The sequence below is a fragment of the Heteronotia binoei genome, chromosome 4 (genome assembly GCF_032191835.1).
Source record: "Heteronotia binoei isolate CCM8104 ecotype False Entrance Well chromosome 4, APGP_CSIRO_Hbin_v1, whole genome shotgun sequence".
Taxonomy (NCBI): domain Eukaryota; kingdom Metazoa; phylum Chordata; class Lepidosauria; order Squamata; family Gekkonidae; genus Heteronotia; species Heteronotia binoei.
In genome coordinates this window covers 147269571-147296838 of record NC_083226.1, presented here as the reverse complement: position 1 = coordinate 147296838, position 27268 = coordinate 147269571, and the positions used below count along the sequence as shown (strand labels likewise).

Below are 27268 nucleotides of genomic sequence, written 5' to 3'. Positions count from 1 at the left end.
CACTGGGCATCTCTTTTCTTATGTTCTTATGCAGTGGTAATAATAACAAGAACAAGCAAGTTTGCAGAGAAAGCAAGCTCTTGGTTCAGTCTGCTCATTTGCCTGCCCCCTCATTATAGTGGCGGAGCAGGTACTGTAGCCCTGGCTTCCTTGGTGATTCATCCTCTAACACCAGTGCTACCAACTTCCAGAACTCCAGTTTACTCCAGCTTCCTAACCAGTCTATGCCACTCACTCTGCCACCCCAGGCTCCTACTCCATCCCCAACATGGCTGCTGGACCATGTCTCTGCCTTGGAAATGGATAAAACATCCAACTAATTAGTAATGATGCCTCAAACCTACAGGTTCCCCCTCTCCCCTGAAGATATACTCTGGGCAAATCATCTGGATGGCTGGTTCTCTACAGCTGAATGTAGAAACCAGACATCTTTGATTTTGTGAAATAAGCATCACAATTTTCTGTTGTATTCCTGGTGCTTCCAGCTGTTCTTTGGTTGACTTGGATACTTGGAATAAGCTGATATCTACTTTTCTGACTTCCAGGATGGTAGAGAACTTTTATCATGTGCAGCAGAAGGTCTGTGACCTTCTCTTTTCCCATCCTCGCCAAATGCTACTGTTGTGAAGGCATCTTGGGGAAGAGGTAGACAGTCACCCCACTCTAAACCAAAAGATGGAGGGAGGGAATTTAGATCATAGCATGGTCTGCAAAATCTGTAACTCTGTAGCCATGTCCTTTCAATTTGGCCTTCATGAACTACCAGTTCTTCTTATGGGAAAAAGTGTCACCTACTCTCAACCACCTCTCAGAAAAGGTTAAATGGATGATCACTGCTTTTTAAAGCTGAGGCACTTTATCTTACGAAGCAACAAATTCTAAAATCTAAGCATGTTATGGTATGTAGCTCTAAGGCAGTGGCCCCCAACCTTTTTGGCACCAGGGACTGGTTTTGTGGAAGACAATTTTTCTGTGGACTGGTAGGGGTGGAGGTACTGGGGTTTTTGCTGCCCCAGGCTGCCTCCATGCCCACACCCCCTCCCTGCCCGCATAGGGGCCTTTAAATGAGGAGTAGACGAAGGTCTCTGCCTCACTCTGTGGCCTGGTTGCTAATAGGTCTGGGGGTTGGGTACCTCTAAGACGATTGCCACTGCAACTGTTTTCCAGCATCATGCATGATTCTAGTCCCTATCTCCTGAGGGATTGCCTAGGATAGAAGACTCGCCATTATTTGTTCAACAGCAAGACTGATGCAGAGCAGCTACCTGGATCTATCCTTTCACCTTTATGAAGCATGATTCCCTTGATGTCAGAACCAGAGCAAATGCATCCTTTGACAGTGCGGTGCTGAAGTCTGTCATCTCCTAAACGTTCCCACCCCCAGATAGGTCAAACTTTCTTGTTCACATGCATCAGTGTGACGAGGAAGTAAAACAGATTGCTTAATATAAATGTTGTTCTTTGAGTGTTCATCAGCGCGTTCACATAACCCACCCACTTTCCTTTGCAACAAGTGCTTTTAACTTGCTGCATTGTTTTGAAAGGGATTGTGTAGGAAAGTACAATTCCTTTCCCTTGGCCATGTGTTATTGGAGCAGCATCTTGGAGGGGACAGTACTTCACTTAAATGCTAGCTCTAGGCCTAGAGTTTTCAAATTGCAGTGAAAATACACAGATGACCCCTCCAAAACAACAACAACAACAAACTGGTAAGCAATTTGGGTTTTGATAAATTTCTAGGATTCTCTGAGGGATTTAATCACTGACTCACTGTGGTATTTTTTCCTGTACAGTTTGATGAAGAAATTGCTTTAGTCTGACAGATTCTAAAGTAAAGTCAGGGACAGTAGCAGCTGAAGTTATTTGCTTGTTGCATTCACTTTGTTCAGTATTAGTTTGAAGTTTGCTGTAGTTCTTGCAATGTGACAAAACTGGGCCAAACCCGTTCCTGACTGCATAGTTCATCCTTTTTGTTGGCACAAGGTTACGATACCTATGTGCTAGGTGAATGGGACATCTCTAGTGGTTCTTGAGATTCTGGATCCTGGGCCTTCCTCCTCACCCTCTTCCTGCTCAAACAGAGCCTTTCCCATTGCACCTGTTAGATTAGTGGACACAGTATACTGCTTATTATTAGAAGGTATGAGAGCTTTGTTTTTCTGTTCCAGTGAAGCTTGAACCAACGCCTGTTAAAGTGGAAAATATTCCTGGAAAGAAGAAAATGCTAAATGTTTCCTGGGAAGGAGATATGAATAGAGCCACATGCCGGATTCGATACAGAAACATGAAGCAAACTGACTCTGTGAGTTGTACCTTAATTATGTGGCATTTTGGCAATCTAGTTTCTGTAGATCAATTATGGGTTAAAATCTGACTCAAAATGCTGATATTTCTACTTGGGAAATGTTAAAAAACCTTGCTGATCCTCTGCTTGATGCTTTAGTGCTTTAGCTAAGTAAGCTAGTGACAGAGGCAAGAAACTCACAGGCAAAGTTTAATCTGTGCATTGCCTGGAGACTAGCTTTGCTGAGCACGGCCTGGGCATGTGCAGAGTATAATAAAAACTCTGTAGCAGTTAGTTGTTTAGGAGGGGAGAGAGTTTATTCAGTGTAGAGAAGGGGTGTGGGAGATGGGGATTCTACAGGAAAGCATTTGGCTTAGAAAAGAAGCCAGTTATGCACATCCTAGAGCTTTTCTACATGTTCAACTTACTCCTGATTTCCTTGACAGGCAATCCACAAGCATTGGAATCAGTTTGGGCATAGTTCTTCAGCATGTCTGTCCTTCTTCTGCAGTCTCACAATTCAGTTTATTCACAATTCAGTGGAGTCAGTTTATTTTTTCCTGCGTGATGAGGATTTTGAAGGCCGGGTGCTTTTGTCATTGGTGGTGTCACAGCACTCTCACCTTTTAAAAATGGAACTAAAATATTGATATATCACGAATCATTGTAATGATAGGCTTAGCAAATTCTATGAATTCCCAGCTGTCATGTTTTTTTAAAGTAAGTCTAAGCTGGAGATAGGTGGCAGTGGGAGGGACAAAGAAAACCGACAAAAGCATGATGCATGAGGAAGAAGCTGACTCAAAATCAACTTCCAGAAAAAAAGATCAGGGTAAAAGTGGTGTCAAAAAAACTGGAAGAACCATGTTGGAAAGAAAGAAAGAAAGAAAGAAAGAAAGAAAGAAAGAAAGAAAGAAAGAAAGAAAGAAAGAAAGAAAGAAAGAAAGAAAGAAAGAAAGAAAGAAGCAAGCTAGCTGTCTTCTTGATTTTGATAAATTCGCACTAGTTGAGAACTTGTGTTGATATGCTTTTGGATTACCAAATTAGTTGATCTTATTCCTATATCTTTTAGAGGCACCAAATGATTATAGCCTGATTCACTGTTTATTGCCAGTTGCCTTATTCTTCTTCAATTGGTCCTTTTCTTGAACTCTAGCCTCCCTAGAATATATCAATATGTAACCCATTTGTGCCACGAGGAATGACCTAATTCCATATTGAGTACTTCACATGCTATTCTTACAGTGTCAGTCTGATTTATGTAAAACCTCATGCAAGAGGCTTCAATAAAGTCCTTACCATGAACTTCCAAATTAATTTGGTCATTAATTAAAACATTCAGCTCATCACCCCTAGTCTTTGTTAACATGGTTCTTATACAGGTTCTTTTTAAAAACCATGATTACAAAATATCTATATAGTAACCTTACAATCATAAACAGAGATACATTCGTTCTAAGGTCATTAGAGGCAAAGAAGACTATAACATTGGCAGCAAACTGGCTTTATGGGCTTCTGTTTAGGTAAAACTCACAAATAGGCAGCCAATACAAAGGATGCTGATTGTGCAGACTTGCCCCTCTTCTCTGCAAAGTTTAGTATTAGATGAGCAGGAAGGTGAGGAAAAAGAGAAAGCAAAAAGGGAAGATAGGAAAGACTGAAATAGCCAAGAGATTTAAAGGAAGCAATAGAAGCTTGTGCTGAATACCAGAGGGAGAAGGAAGCCAGTGTGAGATTGGTATCTCCATATGATCAAAGCAATGTACAGGAAATTGTGACTTAATATACCCCTTCATATTTTTGCATTATTCACATTTCCACCTTCCAAAGTGGCCATTTTCGGCAGGTGAACTAATCTGTCACTTCAAGTCCATTGTAATCTCACGTGATTCCTAGTTTATCACCTGGACATTTCAATAAGGAAGCCACAGTGTACAGGTTGAGCAAAACTGAGAATCACTGGGTGCTAATAATCTTTTATACAATAAATCATTCATCAAAGAATTTCACAATTATTTATGATTTGATTCATAAACATGTTCCTCAATCAGAAATAATCCATTCAAACAACTTCAAGTTCTCTACTACTCAATCAATCAATACTTAGAGAAATAGTCCTTTATATCCCAATACTGAAGCATCAACTTGCTGAATTCCTGTTGATCCTACCCTGAAGAGCAACTTGACTTCTAATCGGCAGTATGTAACTTCAACATTAGACAAGCAGCGACACACTTCCAAGGTTAGACTCGTGTTTCCATATGATATCTTCCTCTGGCCGCAACTTAAATTGGAACTAACACATTTACAATAATTAAAATATAGAATTTAATACAGAAATATACATTATTCAATAAGTAATGCAGTTTACATCATGCTCCAGGCTACAGCTCTCACAATTTTCTCCTGACAAATCGATTCGGCACACTCAGTTGGACACCAGAATGATACTTCAGCATCAGGATATAATGGACTATTTCTCTTAAGTGCTGATTGATTGAGTAGTAGAGGACTTCAAGTTATTTGAATGGATTATTTCTGATTGAGGAATATGTTTACGAATCAAATCATAAATAATAGTGACACTATTCAAAAAGCTCTTTGATGAATGATTTATTATAAAAATGTTTTGTTGCACAAAGTGATTCTCAGTTTTGCACCACCTGGACATTGGCAACGGTACTCAAGTGTTCATATAAATAATTTTTTTTTAATTTTTAAAAGCACAAATGGCGTTCCTTTTCCCATCTGTAGAAAGAAGCCTACAACTTCAGAGAAATTTCTCGGCAAAATTATTTTGAACTCACAACTCTGCAGAGTTTTACAGAATATGCTGTTGCCATTCAGTGCATTTTTAATGGGTCAAGATTCTGGAGTGAGTGGGGCAGAGAGCAGATTGGAACAACAGAGGAAGAAGGTAATGAAATCACAACTGTTATGGTTTAAAATTAGCAGATGTTTTTCATTTTCAGTTACATATAATCCAGGTTAACATTGGGTTTTGTAATACACTTGAAAAAGTTCATAAAACAATAGCTTTCATATAATTTCTGTGTACCACTTTATAATCAACTGAATTAGCTGTTAGCTGTGGGGGAAGGGCATAGAATAGAATATTTTATGTGTGTATTAAATTATAGAAAAGGATAGGCTGTAACAGTGGGGGGTGGAATTAGTAAAAGAAAACAATGAACTTTTCCTCACCTCCACCAAGTAAGTAATTAAAGCCAGAGGATGCAAACTATATCTTTAAAGGAAAAAAATAGAGCATGAAGGAAAAAAAGTGTTGGCTACAAACAAATGTAGAAATGATAGTTGCAGAAAGGACAGTCGGATGAAATGATACTGATGTTGGCTTGCCTGCTTATTTTATACAGTTTATATCTCATCTTTCTGCACTTATAAGGGCAGCTAAGGATACTAGAAATTTAAAATATACATGATAAAATTTCATTACAAAACCATTAAAATCAGTCTACTCCCAAATGTATACCATTAAAAATACTTTTTAAAAGAGTTTAAAAGAAACCAGTTACAATATATACAAAACATAAAAACAGTGGTTAGGAAAGAGAGATCATTGAGGAAATGCCAGCGAAAGTAAGGCAGTCCTTACCCACTGGCAGCAGACATCAAAAGAAGGGGACAGACTAATCTCCCTGGGAAGAGAGTTTCAGAGTTTTGGAGAAACACTCCCCCCCCCCACTCCTTTACCCTGTATTTTAAAAGTGTGCGTTTCCTCCTTCCCTTTGGAAGTAGAAGGAAGCCAGTCTCAGTGGTCTGCTAGTTCACAGCTATACATATGTCAGTGGCCGGGTAGGAAATATATCTGAGGGATTTGGTGCTAGGAAGCCTCCAGGTGATTCCTGGAGATTTCCCATAATGCCTTCCAGGAAGGCACCAACAGAATGCCCCTGTGTGTTTCGGGATGCAGCTTGTGACCTGGGGTGGACCAGGTCAAAGGGCTGGAGGGAGTGATGTAAAGTGGGTGGAGACAGGGAATTGCTAAAACTTCCTTCCCCTGGTTCCAACTCCAAAATCTCCAGGTGTTTCCCTAGCCAGAGCTGGCAACCCTATCTTCCTGGCTGCCAGCTGCTGAATCTCAGAAGGTGGGGGTGCCCAAATCAGGGCCTCTGAAGATGACTGTAACAGTCAAACTTATTCTTCCAATACAGTCTGACTGGATACAATAATTTTTACATCTAAATGTTCATGGGTGGAAAAATTAACCCATTTTGTGGAGCCATTCTCTTCTAAAGCTGTAGCATGGACAGAGGAGAAGTGCATGTGTGCTGAGAGTTGTTTTCAAAGTAGTCAGTGCCACTGATCTTAAATAGGAAAGCATCTTTTTGATTCTGGCAGGTTCCAGTAAAACCTTTTCAAAAGCAACTAGATGTGGACTTCTCCCTAAGGCTTTTTGTGTGGAAAAAAACCAGCAGGAACTCATTTGCATATTAGGCCACACCCCTGGTGTCACCATTGTTTCACGCAGGACCTTTTTTGTAGGAAAAAACCCAGGGGGACTCATTTGCATATTAGGCTATAGCCCCTGACACCAAGCCAGCCAGAACTATGTTCCTGTGTGTTCCTGCTCAAAAAAAGCCCTGCTTCTCCCCCACTTGCACTGCAGTTGTCCAGAACTACCACTTTTAATCTCCCCCCCTGAAATGGTGTTTGACAGTTTGGCTATTGAGTTCTTAAGGAGGTTTCCAGGACTCTGTGTGCCGAAAAAGTTATATGTTGGAAATTTGTGGTGGTTTTAATGATCTTAGCATAAGATAACACTACTTGGGTCATCAGTATTTTGTGCTTTTACAAGCAGCAGTAGCATAGTTGCAACTACATTCCCCCTTGTCCAGGGATGGGGGATAAAGTTGCCAGATCCAGGTTAGAAAACTCCTGGAGATTTGGGAACATAGTCTGTGGAGGACAGGGACCTCAGTGGGGGACAATGGCACAGAGTCCAAAGCACCTTTTTCTCCATGGGAAATGATCTCTTAGCCTGGAGATAAACTGTAATTCTGGGGTATCCCCAGGTCCCACCTGGAGACTGGCATCCCTACTATGCTACTTCTTTACTAGTTTTAAGAGATTACTAAAATATAGAAAAGGCTAGATCCTATTTGAATGGCTGTGGAAATCTATCACAGATGCATAAAATTCTGCAGCTAAAAGAGTGATAGGTCTGCTATTGTATTCTAATAAAAGACGTAATGTCTCCAATATGATCTATATTTGGAGCAAAGGAAGAATTAAAATATCCACAGGCTCAAAAATTATTGCAGTTAAAGGTCATGTGATGCAGGGTGTCTACATTACCTGCACCACAGTTTCATATTCTATCAGAGTATAGTGTCTTAGGATACCTCCCTTGAAATATTCTAGATGGCAGGGCATTAAGGTGTGCCAGCATAAGGGCATGCCTGTAACTATGAACAGTGAAATATGAGCAGTAATTTGGGAAGTCACCAGGTGGAAGAATACCAACAAATTGAGTAGAACAAACACATTGTTCTCTACAGATTGTACAGTTATAATTGTACTTAGATGTTTATTTTGTTTGTGTGTGTGTGTGTTTGTGCACGTAGAGCATGTGTGTGAACCTGGAAGTGTATGTTTGTGTATGTAGAGCATGTGTGTGCACGTGGAAGTCATAGTTGAGTCTGGCAACCCCCTAGTGGGGCATGGACATTCAGAGAGGTGGTTTGCTATTGCCTCCATGACCCTGGTATTCCTTGGAGGTCTCTGATCAAAGCAGACCCCTAAGGATTTAAAATAGGAGACCTTCTCAGTATCATTACCTTTAATTTTCCACTTGTGGTGAACATGAGGATGACAACTCTAGTTGCAGCCATTTTAACATTTATAAGAAGATATCCTCTGTTTTTCACCTTTAATTTATTCTGTTTTATTAATAGCTCCCTCAAAAGAAGTAGACTTATGGAGAGTACTGGAAAAATGTCAGCCAGCAGGATCCCGACAGGTTCATCTTTTATGGAAGGTAGGTATGTCATTTTAAAAACTTAATTTCTATTGGTTTAGGAGCCAAATGGCAAATTTTGACTGCTTTGTTTCTTAGCAGATTTATCTCAGTATTACTTATTGAAAAATTGGCATTGCTCTGATGTTGGAAATTCACTGGATTGCAAAAGCCAAACCCTAACAATGTTGTCCTTTATTGCTGTCATCTCCGGGTGGACATCATGTTGTCTTTGCATTTCGTATTAGTCAGTGCTCTGTTTTTGAAAGCAAGTGGGCTGAATATTTGCAGTAATTTAGGATTTCTTTACCTTTCAAAGAACAAAAGGAGGTGATGTCCATATAACCTATTTTTCCAGAATACATCCTAGGGACGGGTGACAGAAATATGGAATATACATTTTTGTTTGTTTGTTTTTGTCAGAAGTGGGACACATATAGGCTTGCATAGGTTAATGATATCTTATCTAAGAATGCCATCTTTCTCTGAAGACAGATATTGTGAGGAATCTTTCTAACAAAATTTCTCCATACCTGGGTTTCCAGATCTTCATCCAAACACTCTACTACTTCACACTGGTTGTCATTTTGTTAATGGCTGTGGGACATCTGTCATTCTGAAGTAAACCAACTGAAGAAATGCTTGGGTTGGTGTACTCTGACGTTTTAGCGTTGTTAAGCTTATGCTGTTTAATTGCTGCCATGTGCTTTTTTTAACAGAAACTCAAAGAGAATGAATCTTTAGGAATAATAAAAGGTTACAGAATAAAGTGCTACACCAAAAGCAACCATTCTGTTGCATGTGCAAAGAACACTACTGACGAGTCAGTTACTGTTCTGTTAATGGGGCAAGCCTATGTGATTAGTGTTATTGCTCATAACGCAGCTGGAGATTCCCCGGAGGCTGTTTTGAGAATTCCCTCATGTGCTGAAGAAAGCAAGGGTGAGTTTATGTGTTCAATATGTGTCCCTTTCATCTAGTACTGTAGACCCTTGCCATCTGCAGATTTGTGACTCACAATTTCCTTTATTTACAGTCTTCCATTTGAACATATGAAACAGCCTCCAGCGCTTTTTAAAACTCCCACTGTGCCATCATTGTAATCATCACATCATAACATTTTGCCTGAATTTCCCCCCAAAATATTGCCTGTTTCTGTATTCATAGTGATTCTCCCATTAACGGAAAGGTCATTTTGTTGGGTAATAAGCATCTTTTCTAGGTGTGAACATGGAAGTGCTATGTTTTGTTCCAGTTTAAAACAAACAAAAAACACCAGTGTTAATATTTATGGGCAAAATAACCTCACAGCAAATACTGACACTTGCTTCACAGTTCTTTCCAGATTCACTCTATCTGTGTCAATCAAATAAATAGGCAGGTATAGATGAGTAAATAGTCATTCCAGCCTCCAGGTGGTGGCTGGAGATCTCCTGGAATTACAGCTGGTCTTCAGATGACAGAGATCAGTTTCCCTGGAGAAAATGGCTGTTCTGGAAGGTGGACTGTATGGAATTATACCCTGCTGAGGTCTGTCCCTAAACATCACAGTTCTCAAACTCCATCCCTAAAATCTCCTGGTATTTTCCATCCCAGAGCTGGCAACCCTACATAAAGAGCACCCACCACCACCAGCTGCTGAGTCTCACACATAATGTTTGATAGGATGCAGTAGTTCTTTTTCTGTTTTTTGGACTCAGACTGTGAATAAAGTCAGAAGTAAGTAAACAGCCATGAAACCATAACCATAAAAGTAAACAACCATGAAACAAGAAAATGGAGTCTTCTAAACTATGATATGGCCAAGTTTCACGCATTCAAATGATAAAAGATCCAGATATGTACAAGCAACAGAAAAAGTGTGGTGAAGGAAATGGTGAAACATATTGAGGCCTGCAATCCATCCCAGACTACCCCCTCAAGTAATATGCCCTGTTGTGCTTGACCGATCTTGTGCTGAATAAACCAGTTTAGGATCAGGCTTCAGGCTTTCTAAAATACTATGATAGGAGTAATTTTGAAAACTGCTGCCAGAAAGTTACAGAATGTCTATGCAAGAAATAATTTCCTTTCTCTAACTGTTGGTAAAGTAACAAAAAATGATGGTGGGGATTTCTGTATCAAAAATGAGGGTAAAATTATCTTTTTTTGCATTCTGAACAAAATTTTTGCATTCTGAGCAAATGATAGGTTTGCTCTTTACATCCAAACCACAAGTGATGTATGGTTTCTTCTGTTGCCTCCAAACCAGGATGAAACTCCTTGTGAATATGGAAGTGATTAACTTCTGATCCACAAATGGATAGGGAAGGAGTGTGTAAACCTAAGGATTTCCTTATTTTTGTAACTGTAAAGGTTTTGTTTGGATATGACATTAGGATATCTTGTCCACTTCTGGCTATATGTGGGCAAAGGGTATTGCCAGTGCCTACCCTCAGAACCTTATTCAAATCAGGCTTCATCTTCAAATGGATGCACTAAATAATCTCAATTAGCAAGCAACCACTTTGGGTTCCTTCAGAGGAAAAGACAGGTTAAAGGCTAAACAAACAAACAACAGAACTGCGTTATGTAGTTTGAACCCTTATTTTTGCATCCTATATTGATAATAAATAAAGTGTACAAAAATGCTCCTATTCATCTGATCATTTATTTATTTATTTTTGTATATTTCTATTCTGCCCATTCCTTGTAGGGCTCAGGGTGGAGTGCAACATATGATAAAACAATAAAATACAATAAAAACATTTTAAAAAACGGACAGCTCAGCAGCACTCAGAGAGGTTTACCATATCACATATTGCCCAGCCTGGCCATCTCACATCATGATATCTCATAGAGACGGCAGATAATAATCCATTTTATAACACAGGTGACAGTGCCGATAGGGGAGGCCAACCAGATCAAGAATAGATGCCCGCCGCCTCAACTAAAGCCTGGCAGAACAGCTCTGTTTTACAGGCCCCACGGAAGACCAATAAGCCAGGTAGGGCCTGGATCTCTGTAGGGAGCTGATTCCACCAGGTTGGGGCCAGGACTGAAAAAGCCCTGGCCCTAGTTGAGGCAAGGCAGGCATCTCTTGGGCTGGGGATGGCCAACAGATGTTGGGAGGCCGAACATAACGACCTTCTGGGCATATATGGAAGGAGACGGTCCCGCAGGTATGTTGGTTCCAGGCCACCTAAGGCTTTAAATGTTAGAACCGAAACCTTGAAGCGTATCTGGTACTCAATGGGCAGCCAGTGCAGACTGAAGAGCGCTGGCTGACTGCCCACACATAAGGTGGTGCAGTCAGCAGGCGAGCCCCCGCAATCTGCACCCGCTGCAGTTTCCGGATCAATCTCAAGGGTAAGCCAGCATAGAGCGAGTTACAGTAGTCTAGTCTGGAAGTGACCATTGCATGTCTTCTGCTACCCAGTAGATGAACATTATATATAACTTTTCTATTAAAATATTTATAAATTGTAATATTTCAGGCTCTTCCTGCCTTTCCATGCAAATCACAATTCAAGAAATTTATTAATCATAAGTTTAAAATGCTGACATCTGATATATGTCCTGATATATGTATATTTTTTTGTTTGCAAATTATTGCTCTCAGATCATCCAAGGGTTGTTATACTGAACACATCTGTTTCAAATGAACAAATGATTGTAGAATGGAAGACATCAGATTCAGATATACACAGCTATGTTATAGAATGGTATGATGTGTTAGAAATTGATGTTTATAAAAGATCTTGGCAATACATAGGAAATAACACCACATGGACATTTCAGAAAGGTAAGTTTTAATTCCTGGTCATGTCTGTGAGGTGAAAAACGTTTGATTTACTGTCTTGATTTTTATTAAGCCACATTTTCCTGCCATATTTGATTAAAATATACATTGTGCTGAGATATTTTTCAGGAATTATTGATGTAGTCCCAGGACCAGCCCTAGGGTGCATGGCACCCTGGGCAGACTCGTGACCTGCTGCCCCCCTTCTCGCAGTGCTGCACCTCACTGCCCCCCTCCGCCGTGCCTCCTCCTCCCTCCCTTTCGCACCAAGTCTATTTCAATGCCCAGGAATGGGTGGTCAAGCGCCGCACTCCTGGGCTATCTAAAGGCACCCCCCCCCCCATGATCAGCTGATTGGCAGATAAAACTGCACCAGAGGCTCCCGGCTAGGGTTGCCAAGTCCAATTCAAGAAATATCTGGGGACTTTGGGGGTGGAGCCAGGAGACATTAGGGTTGGAGCCAAGATCAAGGCTGTGACAAGCATAATTGAACTCCAAAGGGAGTTCTGGCCATCACATTTAAAGGGATGGCACACCTTTTCAATTCCTTCCATAAGAAATAATGAAAGATAGGGGCACCTTCTTTTGGGGCTCAGAGAATTGGACCCCCTGGTCCAATCGTTTTGAAACTTGGGGAGTATTTTGGGGAGAGGCACTAGATGCTATACTGAAAATTAGGTGCCTCTACCCCCCAAAACAGCCCCCCCCCAGAGCCCCAGATACCTGCAGATCAATTCTCCATGATTTTCTATGGGAATAAATCTCCATAGGGAATAATAGAGTTCCCAGCAGACATTTCCCTCCCCTCCTCCCGCTTTCTGAGGACCCTGAAGTGGGGGTAGGGTCTCCAAACCGGGGGATCCCCTGCCCCCAGCTGGGGATTGGCAACCCTACTCCCGGCCCCTATGCCAGCCATCCCATGTGCTCACTGTCAGTGCTGGGTTGAGGGGGCAGGCCAGCAGCAGCGGGAAGGACCAGCGAGCCGCTGAAAAAGTGGCCGGCACTGCTACCTCCTCCCCACTTCCTTCCTGGAAGGAAGGGCAAGCTGGCCCTGCGTAGTCCATGTATTTGTATGCTCAGTGCTGTTTGTAGGTATCATTGAATAATAAGCTTCAAAGAGTGCGGTGCTGCTAGAGTCCTTCAGAATAAAAGTTGGTTGAATTATTGTTGAGCGTTTGCTTGAGAGATCCAGATCACAGGGACAGATACTGGGTTTTCTTAGTATTTCCTGCTTATAGGAAAGTCAGAAGTTGATATCAGTAAGCGAAACATTTAAAGCAGTTGCAATTCAGACAGGTCATACTCTGAGATCACACATTTCAGAGCGGCAGTTTTAAGCTCCTTGCATTTCCTTTTGGAAAGAAAAATAATCTAGATAGGGAGGAAGTATTCAGTGCCTTATCCTGTCCTTTTCTGCCATTGTCGCATGTGCTGTTCTGCATGCGTGACTCTCATGCTGACCCCTCCCTTTCACCATCCTGCATATGCACAGAGCCAGTGTGCTTATATTTTTGTGTGCAGAGGATGGACTGGATTACCTCCAGGGTTATCGAAGGGAAGACCATGCATTTGGAGAATCCATGCAGTGCCCCTTTGTTCAGTTTCCCAACCCATTCCTTTTCTTGGGTCCCAATTGGTTAGGGAGCGAAATAAGTTTGCAAGTATTTTAAATAAACTGTAAACAAATACAAATCTAGTTCAGGAATAGGATGTTCCATTCCAGTCTTGGCAATCCAGTCATGTGCAGCCTGCTTTTAACTGTGTAGACTGTTTCTTCAAACATTTTCAGTCCTTTTGGCTGGACAGAGGTGCTAATTTGTGTGGGTGGGTGCTCTCTGGCAGCTTTGGGAGTTCTTGTGTAATGCAGAGAAACAAAAGGAGGGTTGCACAAAGGGCTCAGCTGTAGGGGGCATTCACTGTCAAAGGGAGACAATGCGTTTTAAGCTTATGCTACATATGAAAATGTTTAGTGCAGACGGTGGAGCTTCGGAGTCACATAAAACTTTGCAGGAACCAGATTGGCTCTTGCAGATTTTGAAGCGGTGTAATGGGTGGGGAAGGTGTGTGATTGATACTGCAGAGTTCTTACTCTGTGTTTACTTGGGGAGTATCTGCCACCAGGCTCATCATTATATATATTTCATGTGCTACCCTCAGACTCTCCATCAGGTGTGTTAGCTCCACTCAAGGAGAGTAAAGTACACAGATACATTTATGTCAAGGAGTGGTATGATGGCATTTCTTCCCCACTGTTGCAGATCAAGACTTCTTGACACATGTGGAGTTGGATCAGAGACTGTCACAAAGTGTTTTTTTCAAGCTATCAAGAGTTTATTGAGCATGCATCCAAACAAGGAAAGGGAACAGAGAATTAAGTTTCAAGACAAAACTGAGTTTCTAGCTAGGGCAGGCATTAAACATGGCATGCTTAGAATATTTACCAAGAGTTTTCCATCAGTTTCCCAACTCTTTTGAGGGTTTCAAGAGGAAGCAGGGTTTGAATAAGCAAAGCAGGGGGTAGAAGCAATTTTTCTTACCTAGGAGGGTTAAGTGCCCATAGCAACATTTTTTTAGGATAAAGCATGGGTTGAACTTGACTTGGCACTTCATGGTGGTGTGCAAAACCCTGACCTGATTTTGGAAAGGCGTGTAAAAATTCTGATTTGGACCAGCTGCACCTAGTTGAGCAATCAGTCGTTGATGGATGTTTTATACAATACGGTGGGGGTGTTTTATACAATACGACTAGTTCCTCCATCGTGGGGGTGGAGGCCAGGGCTATAGCACCCTCCAGTGTTCTTTTCTTTCCTGGCAAGGTCAAAGGGTAGGGCCTTGGTCAAGCTGAGAGGAAGGGCTTTTGCTTCTACCTATCTCCTTCTCTTGCTGGCCTGGTTACATCGTGTCCCCCCCTTGCAATCTAGGGAATGGTTGAGACCTTGTTCCCTGGCCCTTTCTCTAGCTGCCTTATAAAGGGTTCTCTGGGGGAGGAACATTCCCAACTTCTTCCTCTTCCTTCAGTCAAGGGGTTGGACTCTGGAGACTGGCAGGAGTCAGAGCCAGTGAGGCTTCTTCCTGGGTCTTGATACACTGTGCCTCACCTCCGGGCCTCCTCTAAAGGACTTTTTCTTCAGCCCGCTCAGGCTTGGTGAAGCTGGGACTGCCTCTCCCCTTTGCCACCTCACCAGGTGCTCTCCCTTATATCTGGCCTCCTTGTCTGGATTTACCATGCCTTCTCTGTTATTGCCATGTCCCTGGGCCTGGCTTTTAGCTCCTGCAGGGTCTTTCTTGCTCCATCTGAGTGGATAAGAGCAGGGACACCACCTCCTGACAACACCATAAACTGAAGGTCCTAATGGAGTGCAACGTTATTATTCTGGTATTTTGTTGTGCTGTCTTTCTTTGGTATATGAGTACATAGTGCTTATGTATAGCGTGTTTGGGTATATAACATGCAGTGCTGGAAGAGCCATGATCTTGAAAGAGCCATAATTGTGTGTGTCTGTTTTATTCTTTCCAGGAGCCTTCCAACAGTATAAATGTTACAACATCTCTGTGTACCCTGTGTATAAAGATGAAATAAAAGCTCCAAGTTCCATAAGTGCCTACTTTAAGCAAGGGCGTATGTATAAGTGAAAACTGACTGTGACAGTCTGCAATGAATTCATTCTGTTAATAGAATCTCCACAAGTTGTGGACTCCTGAGGATTTGAGGGAGTATTTCATTTCCCCCTGTATCCCCCTTCTCGCTTCCTCTTTCTCTCCCTCTGGCAGCCCCCTGCTTCCTTCTGTCCTGCCCACTATCTGCCCCCCTCTTCTACTTTCCCTTGTTCCTTCCCCCTGGCACCTTCAAGCCTTCTCTCTACCCATCTACCTACCTTTTTCTGGTCTCCCCTCTTCAGCTTCTCTTTATTCTCTCCCCTTTCCCTACTGCTTCCCTCTCTCTCATTTTTTTCTTTTCTCCATCTCCTCTGCCTTTGGCTGTCAGAAAGTGAAGATTGAAGAGCTTAGCAATATTGTGGTTGCTTAAAATCCCCAGAATTGCCACTGAGATCTCAGTACATACTCTTATGAAATCTCTTTGAACATGCCTCTCTTCCACCTACAGATGTTGCTTCTATTATATGGGGTTTTTGACTGCCTAATTTTTAAATCTCGGACTTTTCAGCAAAACCAGCTTTATAGATCCTCTCCCCCTCATTTTGTATCTGGATCCATTTTGTGGATTTTAAAATCTACAATCTTGATTCTGGTTCAGAATTAGATATAATGACGATTTGCTTGGGAACTTAGTATGAACCCCACAGGCCTTTATGATCAGTGACCTAACACCTTTTGGTCGTACCTAGCCCCAGAGTCATCCAAGGCCTTTTTGGCCCTGGCCCCTGCCTGGTGGAATGAGCTCCCCTTGGAGATCTGGGCCCTGCAGGACCTACTCCAATTCCACAGGCCCTGTAAAACAGAGTTCTTCTGCCAGGTCTTCAGTTGAGGCAGTGGACATCACCTGTTATTGTCCTCCCCCTTCTGTTCTCGTGCTGTAGGACTTGGTGGACCTGGACCAATAGGCCATGCCTGTTGAGGCCAAATCTGTTACTCTTAGCTTCGTTTAGTTTTGTAATCTTAGCTTTTTATGTACTTTTTAATTTGGTTTTAACTGTTTGACTATCTGCTTTTATGATGTAACCTGCCATGAGCCTGTTTACAGAAAGCTTGGGCTATAAGTTGAATAAAACAAACAAACAAATAAATAACCAGGAAACAGCTGTAATACAAAAAAGTAGCGCTTAATAATTTACTTATTTATTTATTCGCTTTGTATCCCGCCCTCTCTGCCAAAGCAGGCTCAAGGCAGTTCACATAGGAGGTCATAAGACTGACATTAATAGACAAGATAAAAACACAAGTGCATCATAAATAAAACATATAAAACAATTACTTAAAACAATGGTAGGTGCTGTTCATCTCACATTAAAATATAATGGTGTATTAAGGATGGTGGATACTACCAACTATATCGGTGTGAAAATTTTGTTATTCGAGTACTTCTGCTGGTTACCCTGTTAAAGAAAAATCCCCAGTTACAATATGATGTTCAAGGTGGGCCGAGTGGATTTGTTCTGCTGTCCTGTTGTTATAGATTTGGATTTGAAAATGACTGGCAGAAGAGCACCATTTTGCAGGCCCTGCGGAACTGTGTGAGCTCTTGCAGAGCCCTAACCTCCTCCAGCAGCTCATTCCACCAGGCAGGAGCCGCAGCAAAAAAGGCCCTGTCTGTGGGCATCTTCAGCCTGGCCTCTTTGATGCTGGGGATCGAGAGCAGATTCTGCGACCCCGACCGAAGTTTTCTGTGGGGTACACGCAAGGAAAGGCGGTCCCTAAGGTATGCAGGTCCCTGGCCACATAGAGCTTTAAAGGTAATAACCAGCACCTTGAAGCAAATCCGGTAAGCTTTATGTCTGTTACTTCCATCTTTCTATGATCCCTCCAGCTGCATCTTCCAGAAAGGAGAGAAAGAAGGGCCATACCAACTAGAGCAAAGAAGCTAGCACACATGCCCATGTGTGCAAACTAGCACACTTGTCCATGTGTGCAAAAGGCTGTTAAAGTGGTTGTCGTCCGGCAGCCTCCTTCCCCAGATGGAATTGTTGTTTGCCCCAACAGAGTAGGAGCAGTGATTAATTGCAGCACACAAACACTGAAATAAAAGACATTGTTTTTTTTCTTATCCCTGAAGATAATACTTTGGTAAGATCTAGTTCAGTGGTAGATTGCCTGACTTGCATTGTATGAAACCATAGGTCTGACATATCTGCTAAGCATTTAGCATCACAGCTTAGTAAAGGGGCATGACAAAATAATTCATGTTTTAAAATGTTTTTAATGTGTGTGTGTGCTTGATTTAGGTCCATTAGATGGCCCTGCTGCAAAAGTAGAGAATATCAATAAAAATGAGGCTATTATAAAGTGGGAGGAAATTGAAAAAGGAAAAGCAAATGGTGCTATTACTAACTACACTATATTCTACAGATCGGAAGGTGGGAATGAGATAGGTATGTATTCACATGTGAAGCAGAATATAGAGAACGCCATCTAACACTGTTCTGTTAAGAGTGTTTTGACTCTAGTATGTGGTTCCTGAGAGTCTGAGATGGCAGTCTAAAGGGAGGCATGGATAGCTGAAGTAACACAGCCATCAAACCCAGAATCTAGTTTTATTCAGCCGTATTTCATTTAGCAGGTCCTTTTAGCTGGAGATGCCAGGGACTACAGTATTAGTAAAAGGCTGAGTTTGAGTCCAACGAGTCCCATGGCACAGAGTGGTAAGCTGCAGTATTGCAGTCCAAGCGTTGCTCACAATCTGAGTTCGATCCTGGTGGAAGCTGGGTTCAGGTAGCCAGCTCAAGGTTGACTCAGCCTTCCATCCTTCTGAGGTCAGTAAAATGAGTACCCAGCTTGCTGGGGGGAAAGTGCAGATGACTGGGGAAGGCAATGGCAAACCACCCCGTAAAAAGTCTGCCGTGAGAACGTCATGATGCGACGTCACCCCAGAATCAGAAACGACTGGTGCTTGCACAGGGAACTACCTTTACTTTAAGTTTGAGTCCAGTGGCACGTTTAAGACCAACAAAGTTTAATTCTTGGTATAAGCGTTTGTGAGCATGCATACTTTGTTCTTTTGCTTCAAACCAACATGGCTACCGACCTGAAGCACATTAGGCTGTAAAACAAATAGTAGAACATCTCCTTTATTATCCTTTCTGCCTTTCCTTGATATCTGTTACTGTCTGCATTTGATACATAATTTGAATGTAATTTTTTTTAGAAAAACAGCAAATACACGTTTGACTTATTTTGCATTCTTCCTGAAATGAATTTACTGAAAGGGCTTCCACTGTGTATACAGAATTTTCTTCCCTTTTTTTGTCCTGTGGCGTTATGTAGCATATGCTGCTGCCCTCTGTTGTTGATTAGTGGTATCAGGGCAGCTTTGTTTAAATGTGGCTTTCTGGGGTTTGAATTGAAAGGAATTGTAAAGATTCTATTGTGTCTTGGATCAGCTTAACAGTTAATGCTAATTTTTTATATTTTTAGGAAAGACAGTGAATGCTAGCCTTCTACAATACCAACTAAAGTCTTTGCAATCTAACGTGAAATATACAGCTCACGTTATGGCAAGCACCATTGCTGGAGGAACCAATGGGAGTGCTATCGCTTTCTACACCAAACGGCTTAGTACGTTATACTCTGTACAAATTGCTTTTCCCTTTATGAACTGTTTTAAACGTGTGTTGAATTAGACTTTGGAGACAGCAGTGCTGGTTTCTTAAAGTGAATCACAACACTGAGCAAAGGCCATAGAACCTTGACTCTGTTGGGCGAAGAATCTCTCTGGCTGATGAACGTTAGTAAGAAATCTGTGTCTGTTTCCACAGAGCTAAGTGAGGATTGTACATCCTGTTTACCATTTAACAACTTAAGAAGGCCCTCACAGATATTCTTCTGACAAATAATTGGTACATGTTGTTATCTCTGAGAAGCGACATGGGTACTGTTTATAGTTGCTCCCAGTTTGGTACAGACAAGCTTGGATGGCAGCTAGAGATACTCAAACACCAGCTGGTTCAGATCACATCCTGCTCACCAGCTGTGATCAGGCAGAAAAAATTTAAGTTGTTGGCCCCACTGCTCACATCCTATTTTTGGCTGTTTCTGTTCAATGGAGTTCTTCCTTCCCCTTAGTCATTGCTGCATACTGCTTACTCTGCAGTCAAAACTTAGAATTATATCAATCATACACACTGCTGGCAAATCAGTGCTTTAAAAAGTTCTACTGTTCACTGTTGCTTTTGCATTCCTTAATGGTGGTATATGGTTACAGATTTGTTTGAAATGGGAGGGTGGTTGTGCACGTGTGTTTTTGCAAAACGCCGTGGGAGTAGTAGTTCACCTTGCATCTGCTTTTCACATCTTAAAAAACAGAGTAAAAAAGGAAAAGAATATCTGGGGATTGGCTTGCCCTTATGGCAGCCACTGAAATAGGTACATTTGACTGTTGAATGTGTATAGGCAGAACACCACATAGAATGAACATATGATGTCATGGAGGGAAACCAGATCACACAAATTCTAACTCTAAAACAGATTCAGAAGAGAAACCACATCACACAGATTCTCATGTGGTGTGGCAAGGATAGAGTTGCACTGCAAGCAGTTATTGAATATGTGAACACAATGGCATTTGTATGAATGGTTGCACTTATGAAATGACAAATTTCACACACCTACACACATCCCGGTGTTTCTAAGTATGCATTAAAGGTGCAAAACATGAGACCTTAGGTTAATTAGATCTTGCATCTCAGATACAACAGGGTTGTAGTGACGATAAAATGGAAGAGAGGAGAACAATGTAGGCTGCTTTGGGTCCCCACTGTGGAAGAAGGTGGGATATAAATAAATAAATATTTTCTGTCCCGTATTTGTTTTCATGCATCACTGTGAATTATAGAAGCACAAGCAGGGGACCACAATGACTTCTGGGTAACATCTTGTTCCTTCTCTCTCTTCCCCAGAAGCCCCTATAAAGTCTTTCTCCTTTTCCTGCTTTCCTTCCCAGCCCCAGCCAACTTACTTTATCTGCTCCTGTGTCTTCAGCTGTCCCTCCTTCCTGCTCCCTGCCATCCTCTCTCTGGGAAAAGTCTAGCTGAGTTGCATGGTGACAGCCTCTGGGCCAGGCCAGTTGTGTGGGTAGTGAGTGGCCAGTGGTTGCTACAGGGCCTGTCCTCAGCAACGACTCATCCCTCAGGAGACATGACAGGGTGTGGGGGACAGGACTTTTCAGGGTTGTTTTGACCTATAAATGCTTCCCCTCTGGGGCTTCATTTTAAAGAAACCAAGGCTTAGAAAGCTCAGCAATATTGTTGCGGTTACCTAATAACCTCCAAAATGGCTACTGAGACCATAGCAGACATTCTTTTCTTAAAGCTACAGGTGTAGTTTCTGTTATTTTGTGTGTGAAAAATTCCCTAATGTATTAAATTTCTGGTTATATTTAGATTTAAGGTTTTTTTCTACCAACCTTGACTTTCTTTAGAGTTGTGGAGAAATGCCACATCTGTCCCTCATTTTGCGAATCCATTAATCTATAGTGTATGGCCTGGTTCTGAATGAGATTTTTGATAATAAAATGCAGATTTACAAATATGCTCAAGAAAAAAAATCTAGGACAGCAAATATCTGAATATTATTTTACCACATTTCTTACATATTTGTTTTTTTAAGACAAGCTGGCCATTAACTGAGATAATTGCATTTACAACACAAATTTCACTAATTTGCGCAGCTCTTATTGGATAAAGCATGTGTATTGACATTCTTATTTAGCTCAATAGATTTCTGGTGTAGAAATAGGAGAATTGTACTAATTGACTTTTGTCCTCCTTTGACTGCTGCCCTAAATGCAGATCCTTCTGTATGAGTCTCATTGATGTTCTGATATTTTCCATTTTCTCTTTCCCCTCCTTAGGTCCTGTAGAAATAGTCCTTATATATGTCTTTGCTGGACTGTTATTTCTGTGCCTGTTAACTTTTACATTATTGTGGGGCTTGAAAAGACGCAAGTGAGTAACTGGCTTACATCAGTCCTTTAGGGGGGGGGGGAGAGACAAGGCATCCTTTGCTATGTAAGTGCAGTAAGATAAAACATTCTTGTACCAGAAGAATTAACCAAAAGAAAAGCAGAGCAAGTAATACTTATGATGGTTTGAGACAAGATTATCCTAAGGCAGTAGCCCTGACCTGGATAGCTCGGGCTGGCCTGATCCCATCAGATCTTCGATGCTAAGCAGGATCAGTCTTGGCTAGTATTTGGAAAGGTGACTTCCAAGGAATATCAAGGTCGTAATTCAGAGGCAGGCAATAGCAAGCCATCTCTGAAACATCTCTTGCCTTAAAAACAAATCTAGTTTGTCACCTAGTGGTGCATAATGCTAAAGGAGCTAGAACTTCTGTCTGCCAGACAGTCTTAGGATCACCTGGCTGTTTTACACACAATGCCACATGATAATTAATTTCCTAAAGCAGTAATGGGTTCTCCTTGATAGTTGCCAACAAATTTTTAGCTAATTCTAAAACTTTTTGTTTGCTTGTGCTTTTTTTCCCCCCCTGGACAGGTTAAAAAAGATATTCTGGCCGAAAATACCATATCCTAAGTTACCTGAGATGAGCCAGGACAATCTGGTAATGACTGAGTTCAAAAATGATTTTAGATTAAGTTTCTGTGCTACAGCCAGAGATTTTACTGGGGAAAGCTTTCTGTGGCTGGCAGGAGTAGTTGAGCCTCGATTTCATGATGGGACATGTGTGAGTCTGCGAATGTTAATCATGTGGATTTGTGATAACATCAATGGAGAAGGATGTTAAAAGATTAAGTTACAGGTAGTTTCATTTTGCAATAACTTTGAGGTAACCTCTAAAGTTCTCATTGCTGTTGTGAGGTAGTGCTACATCCATCTAAGGTAGTGGCTGAGCAGGGATTTTGTATCAAATACTGCCAGGTATTTGTCCACCACTTTTTACATTGCACCATATTGGGTGTGCAAAGAAGTGTACTGTCCAGCCACTAAACATTCATACTTTACTACTTGATGCATTACAGGGATAACAGTAACTTGCCTTACAAACCTGGTATGTGAGCTGCAGAGAGAGTGGCTTGCTGGAGCTTTCCTGTGTTCCTGCAGCTTCCTTTTGATCCACAGGGAGGGAAATCATTCCCAGGGTTGCAAGGCACCGTTTGCTGAGTGTGGAGGGACAAGGGGATGAAATTGCTCCCTCTCCCTTCACTGGAGGGATAATTTTAAACACTTGTTGCTCTTCACAACAAAAGGCTACCTCTAGAAGTTTCAGGATCATAGCTCTGCACAGGTGCAAAACCCATTAGTGTGAATACACAGCTCAAAGACTTACAGGTAACCAATTTGTTTAGGTTTTTTTGGTGCACATGTGGTTGGATAGAAGCCAGTGGGTGCATCCTGCCAGCTTTTTTTTTCCAGTTTTGTCCTATTCATTTCCATACTATACCCCTGTCCTGCATGCCTTTTGTCCATTCAAGTCCCATGACCCCCAATATTGCTTTTTTGGGTGGTCAAAGAGGACCACTTCTCTTTTTACCAGCAGAAAAGCTGTTTGGCTTCAACTCAACATCTGTGAAGTGCTTCAAATACCCTAAAGCTCAGCTACTATAGTGCTCCTCACTTTTTCTATATTCCACAGAAAAGCTATTAGTGGTAGCCTGAGGCTGCTTGCAGGCTGAAAATGTTGAGAGGCTGATCTGTTCATCTTAGAACTGAAGAGGGGAGAAGAGAACATCAGTCACAACACTGGTGTGATCTGCCTCTCCTTTACAACTTATTTATCCCAAGAGCCAGTTTGGTGTAGTGGTTAAGTGTGTGGACTCTTATCTGGGAGAACGGGGTTTGATTCCCCACTCCTCCACTTGCAGCTGCTGGAATGGGCTTGGGTCAGCCATAGCTCTTATAGTTGTCCTTGAAAGAGCAGCTGCTGTAAGACCTCTCTCAGCCCCACCTACCTCACAGGGTGTTTGTTGTGTGGGAGGGGGAGGAAGGTAAAGGAGATTGTGACCGCTCTGAGACTCTGAGATTCAGAGTATAGGGCAGGATATAAATCCAATATAATCTTCCTCTTGCAAGCAATGTTTGTCTTGCTGAGAACATGCAGCAAAGACTAGTTGTGAATAGATGGAGAGCTCTTTATCTACAGGCTCATGGTCTTTTACCTTGATGTTTCCAGTATGTAATTTATGCATGTACTTCCCTATATAAGACTGAAATAAGTAAAAACTGTTAATTTAGTTTTCCACTGGTGGAACCCAAGAGAATTTTACATTTTCAGTTGCATGGAATTCCTTTTCCCAACAGGAAAAGCCATTGAAAGAACCACAGTCTGAGGAGAACACAGTCATCCCTGAGGTCATCAGTGTTTTGAAAGTAGACGATCATGACGAGTATCAGCTGCTGAAGCTTGAGGATTGCTTGGGACAGACAAAGGTCACTACAGAAGATGCTCTTTGCCAGCATGAGGCTTCAGGCAGTAGAGAAGCACCCTCCCTTGGTCAGCATTTCAGGAGTCAACTACTTCCAGCTCCACTGATCCAACAGCCGCCTTTACCAAAACCAGAAGAAAGCTCATCTGAAGACTATCAAAATTCAAGTTGTAAAGATGAGGTAAAACAGGATCAGGATCAGACAAATATGAAAGAAAAAACTGAATTCAACCCCTATTTAAAAAACACTGTCCGTACAAGGGAGTTTCTGGTGTGTGAGACCTTGTCAGTCGTGAAGAAGAAAGAAAAAAAGAAACAGCCTGTTCTGCCTCCCGCTTGTGTGTCAGGTGGCAATGGGCAACAATATGTGGCACTGGATGCAGTTGTGCTGACTGAACATTAATGAACTGCAGAGTACGTGAAGTGCTTTGAATCAGATCCCTGCTGATCTCGCAGGCTGGAGAGTCGCTACTGCTTCTTCAGCTAAGTGTTTCTTGTGAATACTGGACTTTTGTCAGACATTTCATGGCTTTTCTGCTAGGTTTTTTGTTTCATCAGCAGAAAGGAAATTGTATTAATTCATTCCATTCCCTGCTGCTTGTGTGAATTGTTTGAAACATACCTCTTTAAGGCAGTGGGTGCTAATCCTTCCAGAGTGGAAAGATGAGTGACTGGAGTGGATTAGGAAAATTTGAAATGTAGAACAGAAATGCTTTCTAACCCCCTTCTTGAAATATATTAATAAGTAGAGAGACATATCAGCTATCTACCTCAAATATTTCATTTAACCCAGTGCAGAGGAGTGTACTTCTTTGTCCACCTTCCACAACTCTCTCTTCCAGACTTTCTTCCACCTTATTCACTGTTTTCACTACTGTTCCTTGCTTTAGCATTTCACTGTTTACCTCCTTTCAGTCTTCACATACTCTGTACATTCTACAGCTAGTACCTTTTGGGTACTGGGTCCATTTGCGGAGAGGGCAGGATAGAAATTTAAAGTAATAAATAATAATCCCTTCTGAGTTTCCTTCTCCTGTCTGTTGGGCTAACACACACCACACCAATCCCACTATTTACAAAGAGATCACTTATGGGAAAGAAGGTGGAGTCAGCCCTTCTTCATGGAGGCACCTTCCACAGAACCTCCACTTGTTATGGGCTTTGCTTGTTTGAACATACTCCTAACATGGAAAGTTAAGATTCCAGATGGAGAGTGGGAGAAATCTCTTCAACAGATGGAAAGGTTAGGTTTCATCTTATCTGACTGATGAATGGTTTTCAAGTGGGGATGCTTTCACCTACATGAACCCTGCATGGGATGGTCCAGGATGCCTCTGGGGACTTTTCTGCCTTAACTGAAACATGCTTGAACTGTCCTGCCTTTTCAAGCCACATAAAGATTGTTCAGTTAGTTACATCCCAGGGGCATTTTGTAGAAAAATAGGTGGTGGAGCTCATCCAGGGATTGTTATGCAGCTGCACATACTATTCAATGGACAAGGAGGTGAAACTCTCATAAAGGTTCAGGAGCTGTGCTCCTGTGAGCTCCCACTGAATCCGAGGCCTGGTTACATCCACTCAAGAGATTTTGGTTGCTGAGCTGCCATTTGGATTTATAGCAGGCACAGACAAAACAGCTCAGGAAGACCTAAAGTAGTTGAGAATAGAATGCAGCTAAGAGCCTAGTGGATTCTAGGGATGCTATATATAGGTAATGTTAGGAGACTAACATTTTAAATATATCCCATTTTCTCTTTCTGACTGGTATCTCCTGCCAGGATGCATACGCACACACACACTGTAGTAACAGCATGGCATAAGTAAACACAACTAAGGACATACATATATGGTTTACATATGCTCTCTTTCTGGTAGCTACTTGGAAAAAAGTGGAACAGTTACTTTATAAATAACCAACTACAGAGTGCTAATGAAAAACGTTTTAGACTGAAAACCAAATATTTCCATGTAGCAACATCAATATATCAAATTTGTATAGATGTTCAGTGTTAACATACAGTGCTGTGTGAACAATTATACGGACTTATGAGTCAGTAAATAACCTTGGCTGCCCTGACCTCTATAACCCAGGCCAGTCTGATCTCATCGGATCTCAGAAGTTAAGCAGGGTCAGCCTTGGTTAGTATTTGGATGGGAAACCACCAAGGAAGTCAAGTCACGGAGGCAGGAGATGGCAAACCACTTCTGAAAGTCCCTTGCCTTGAAAATCCTGCAGGGGTGTCTTAAGTTGGCTGTGACTTAATGGCAAAAAAGAGGAACAAAAATCCTCGGAGTGGGTGTCCCAAGTCAGTCACACATTTGCTCATGGACCTTTGGAGACTATTACAGAACTTTTGCATGCCATCTACTTTTAACTCTCGGGCTCAGCTAGGAAGTGATTTCCTTCATAGCACGGTTAGCAGTAGAGATGTAATAAAGACTGCAAAACTTTTAGTTATCAAAAACTCACTGTTCAAAAGTGACACAACTGCTGAGATACATGAACAAGACGTATTCTACCAGGCAAGTCTTGAACAGGACCTAACTTCTGGACTTTATGCATGATTCTGTTCAGAACTCTGCCTGCAAGGAAGTTGTTACTATTATAGCATTAAGCCAGTTTTAATAAAATTGTACTCTGTCAGCAGAGAATAAAGGGTCTTCGGCGAAGCTTGTAGGGTTTGCTTTATATTTTCAATATTGTACGTTGTTTTTTATCCGCTTCTTTCTCCAAGGAACTGAAGACATGCCCAGTAGTCCCTTTCCATTTCAGTATCAATATGAGGAAGATTAAGCTGGTGTGACCAGCGTAAGATCATCAACCCAGGGAGCTTTATATCCAGATGGTGTTGAAGCTGTATCCTTCTTTGCTGTACTGAACCCACACTAACAATAACACTAGGGGACTGGAATTATTCATCCCTGTTTTTTGTGGGGGGGGGGGAATGCAATTTAAATTGGGGCCGATAGCAAGTGTGTGTGTGGGTTAAAAGACCTTTCCCATTAGATTAGACTCTACATCTAGCAGCTGCTTTGAGATGCAATAGTAAGATGTGATTATGGGAGAGTTTAGGCCTGGGAGGTGAGATAAAATTAAAGCCAATTGGTATCAATTTGCTTATAGCACTATTACATACAGATAGTCTTAAGGATAATACCAACAAG

General features: G+C 41.7%; 1 protein-coding gene across 1 annotated transcript; it reads left to right on the top strand.

Annotated features, from left to right (window-relative positions):
- The first annotated feature begins 1675 nt into the window (after positions 1–1675).
- IL31RA (interleukin 31 receptor A) lies at positions 1676–24506 on the top strand. Its single transcript, XM_060236584.1, has 12 exons — positions 1676–1709; positions 2169–2302; positions 5039–5201; positions 8203–8285; positions 8984–9206; positions 11866–12048; positions 15563–15664; positions 17946–18092; positions 19135–19275; positions 21569–21662; positions 22215–22281; positions 23979–24506. Exons 1-12 carry the CDS (start codon positions 1676–1678, stop codon positions 24504–24506), a joined length of 1899 nt encoding a protein of 632 aa, XP_060092567.1.
- Positions 24507–27268: the final 2762 nt, after the last annotated feature.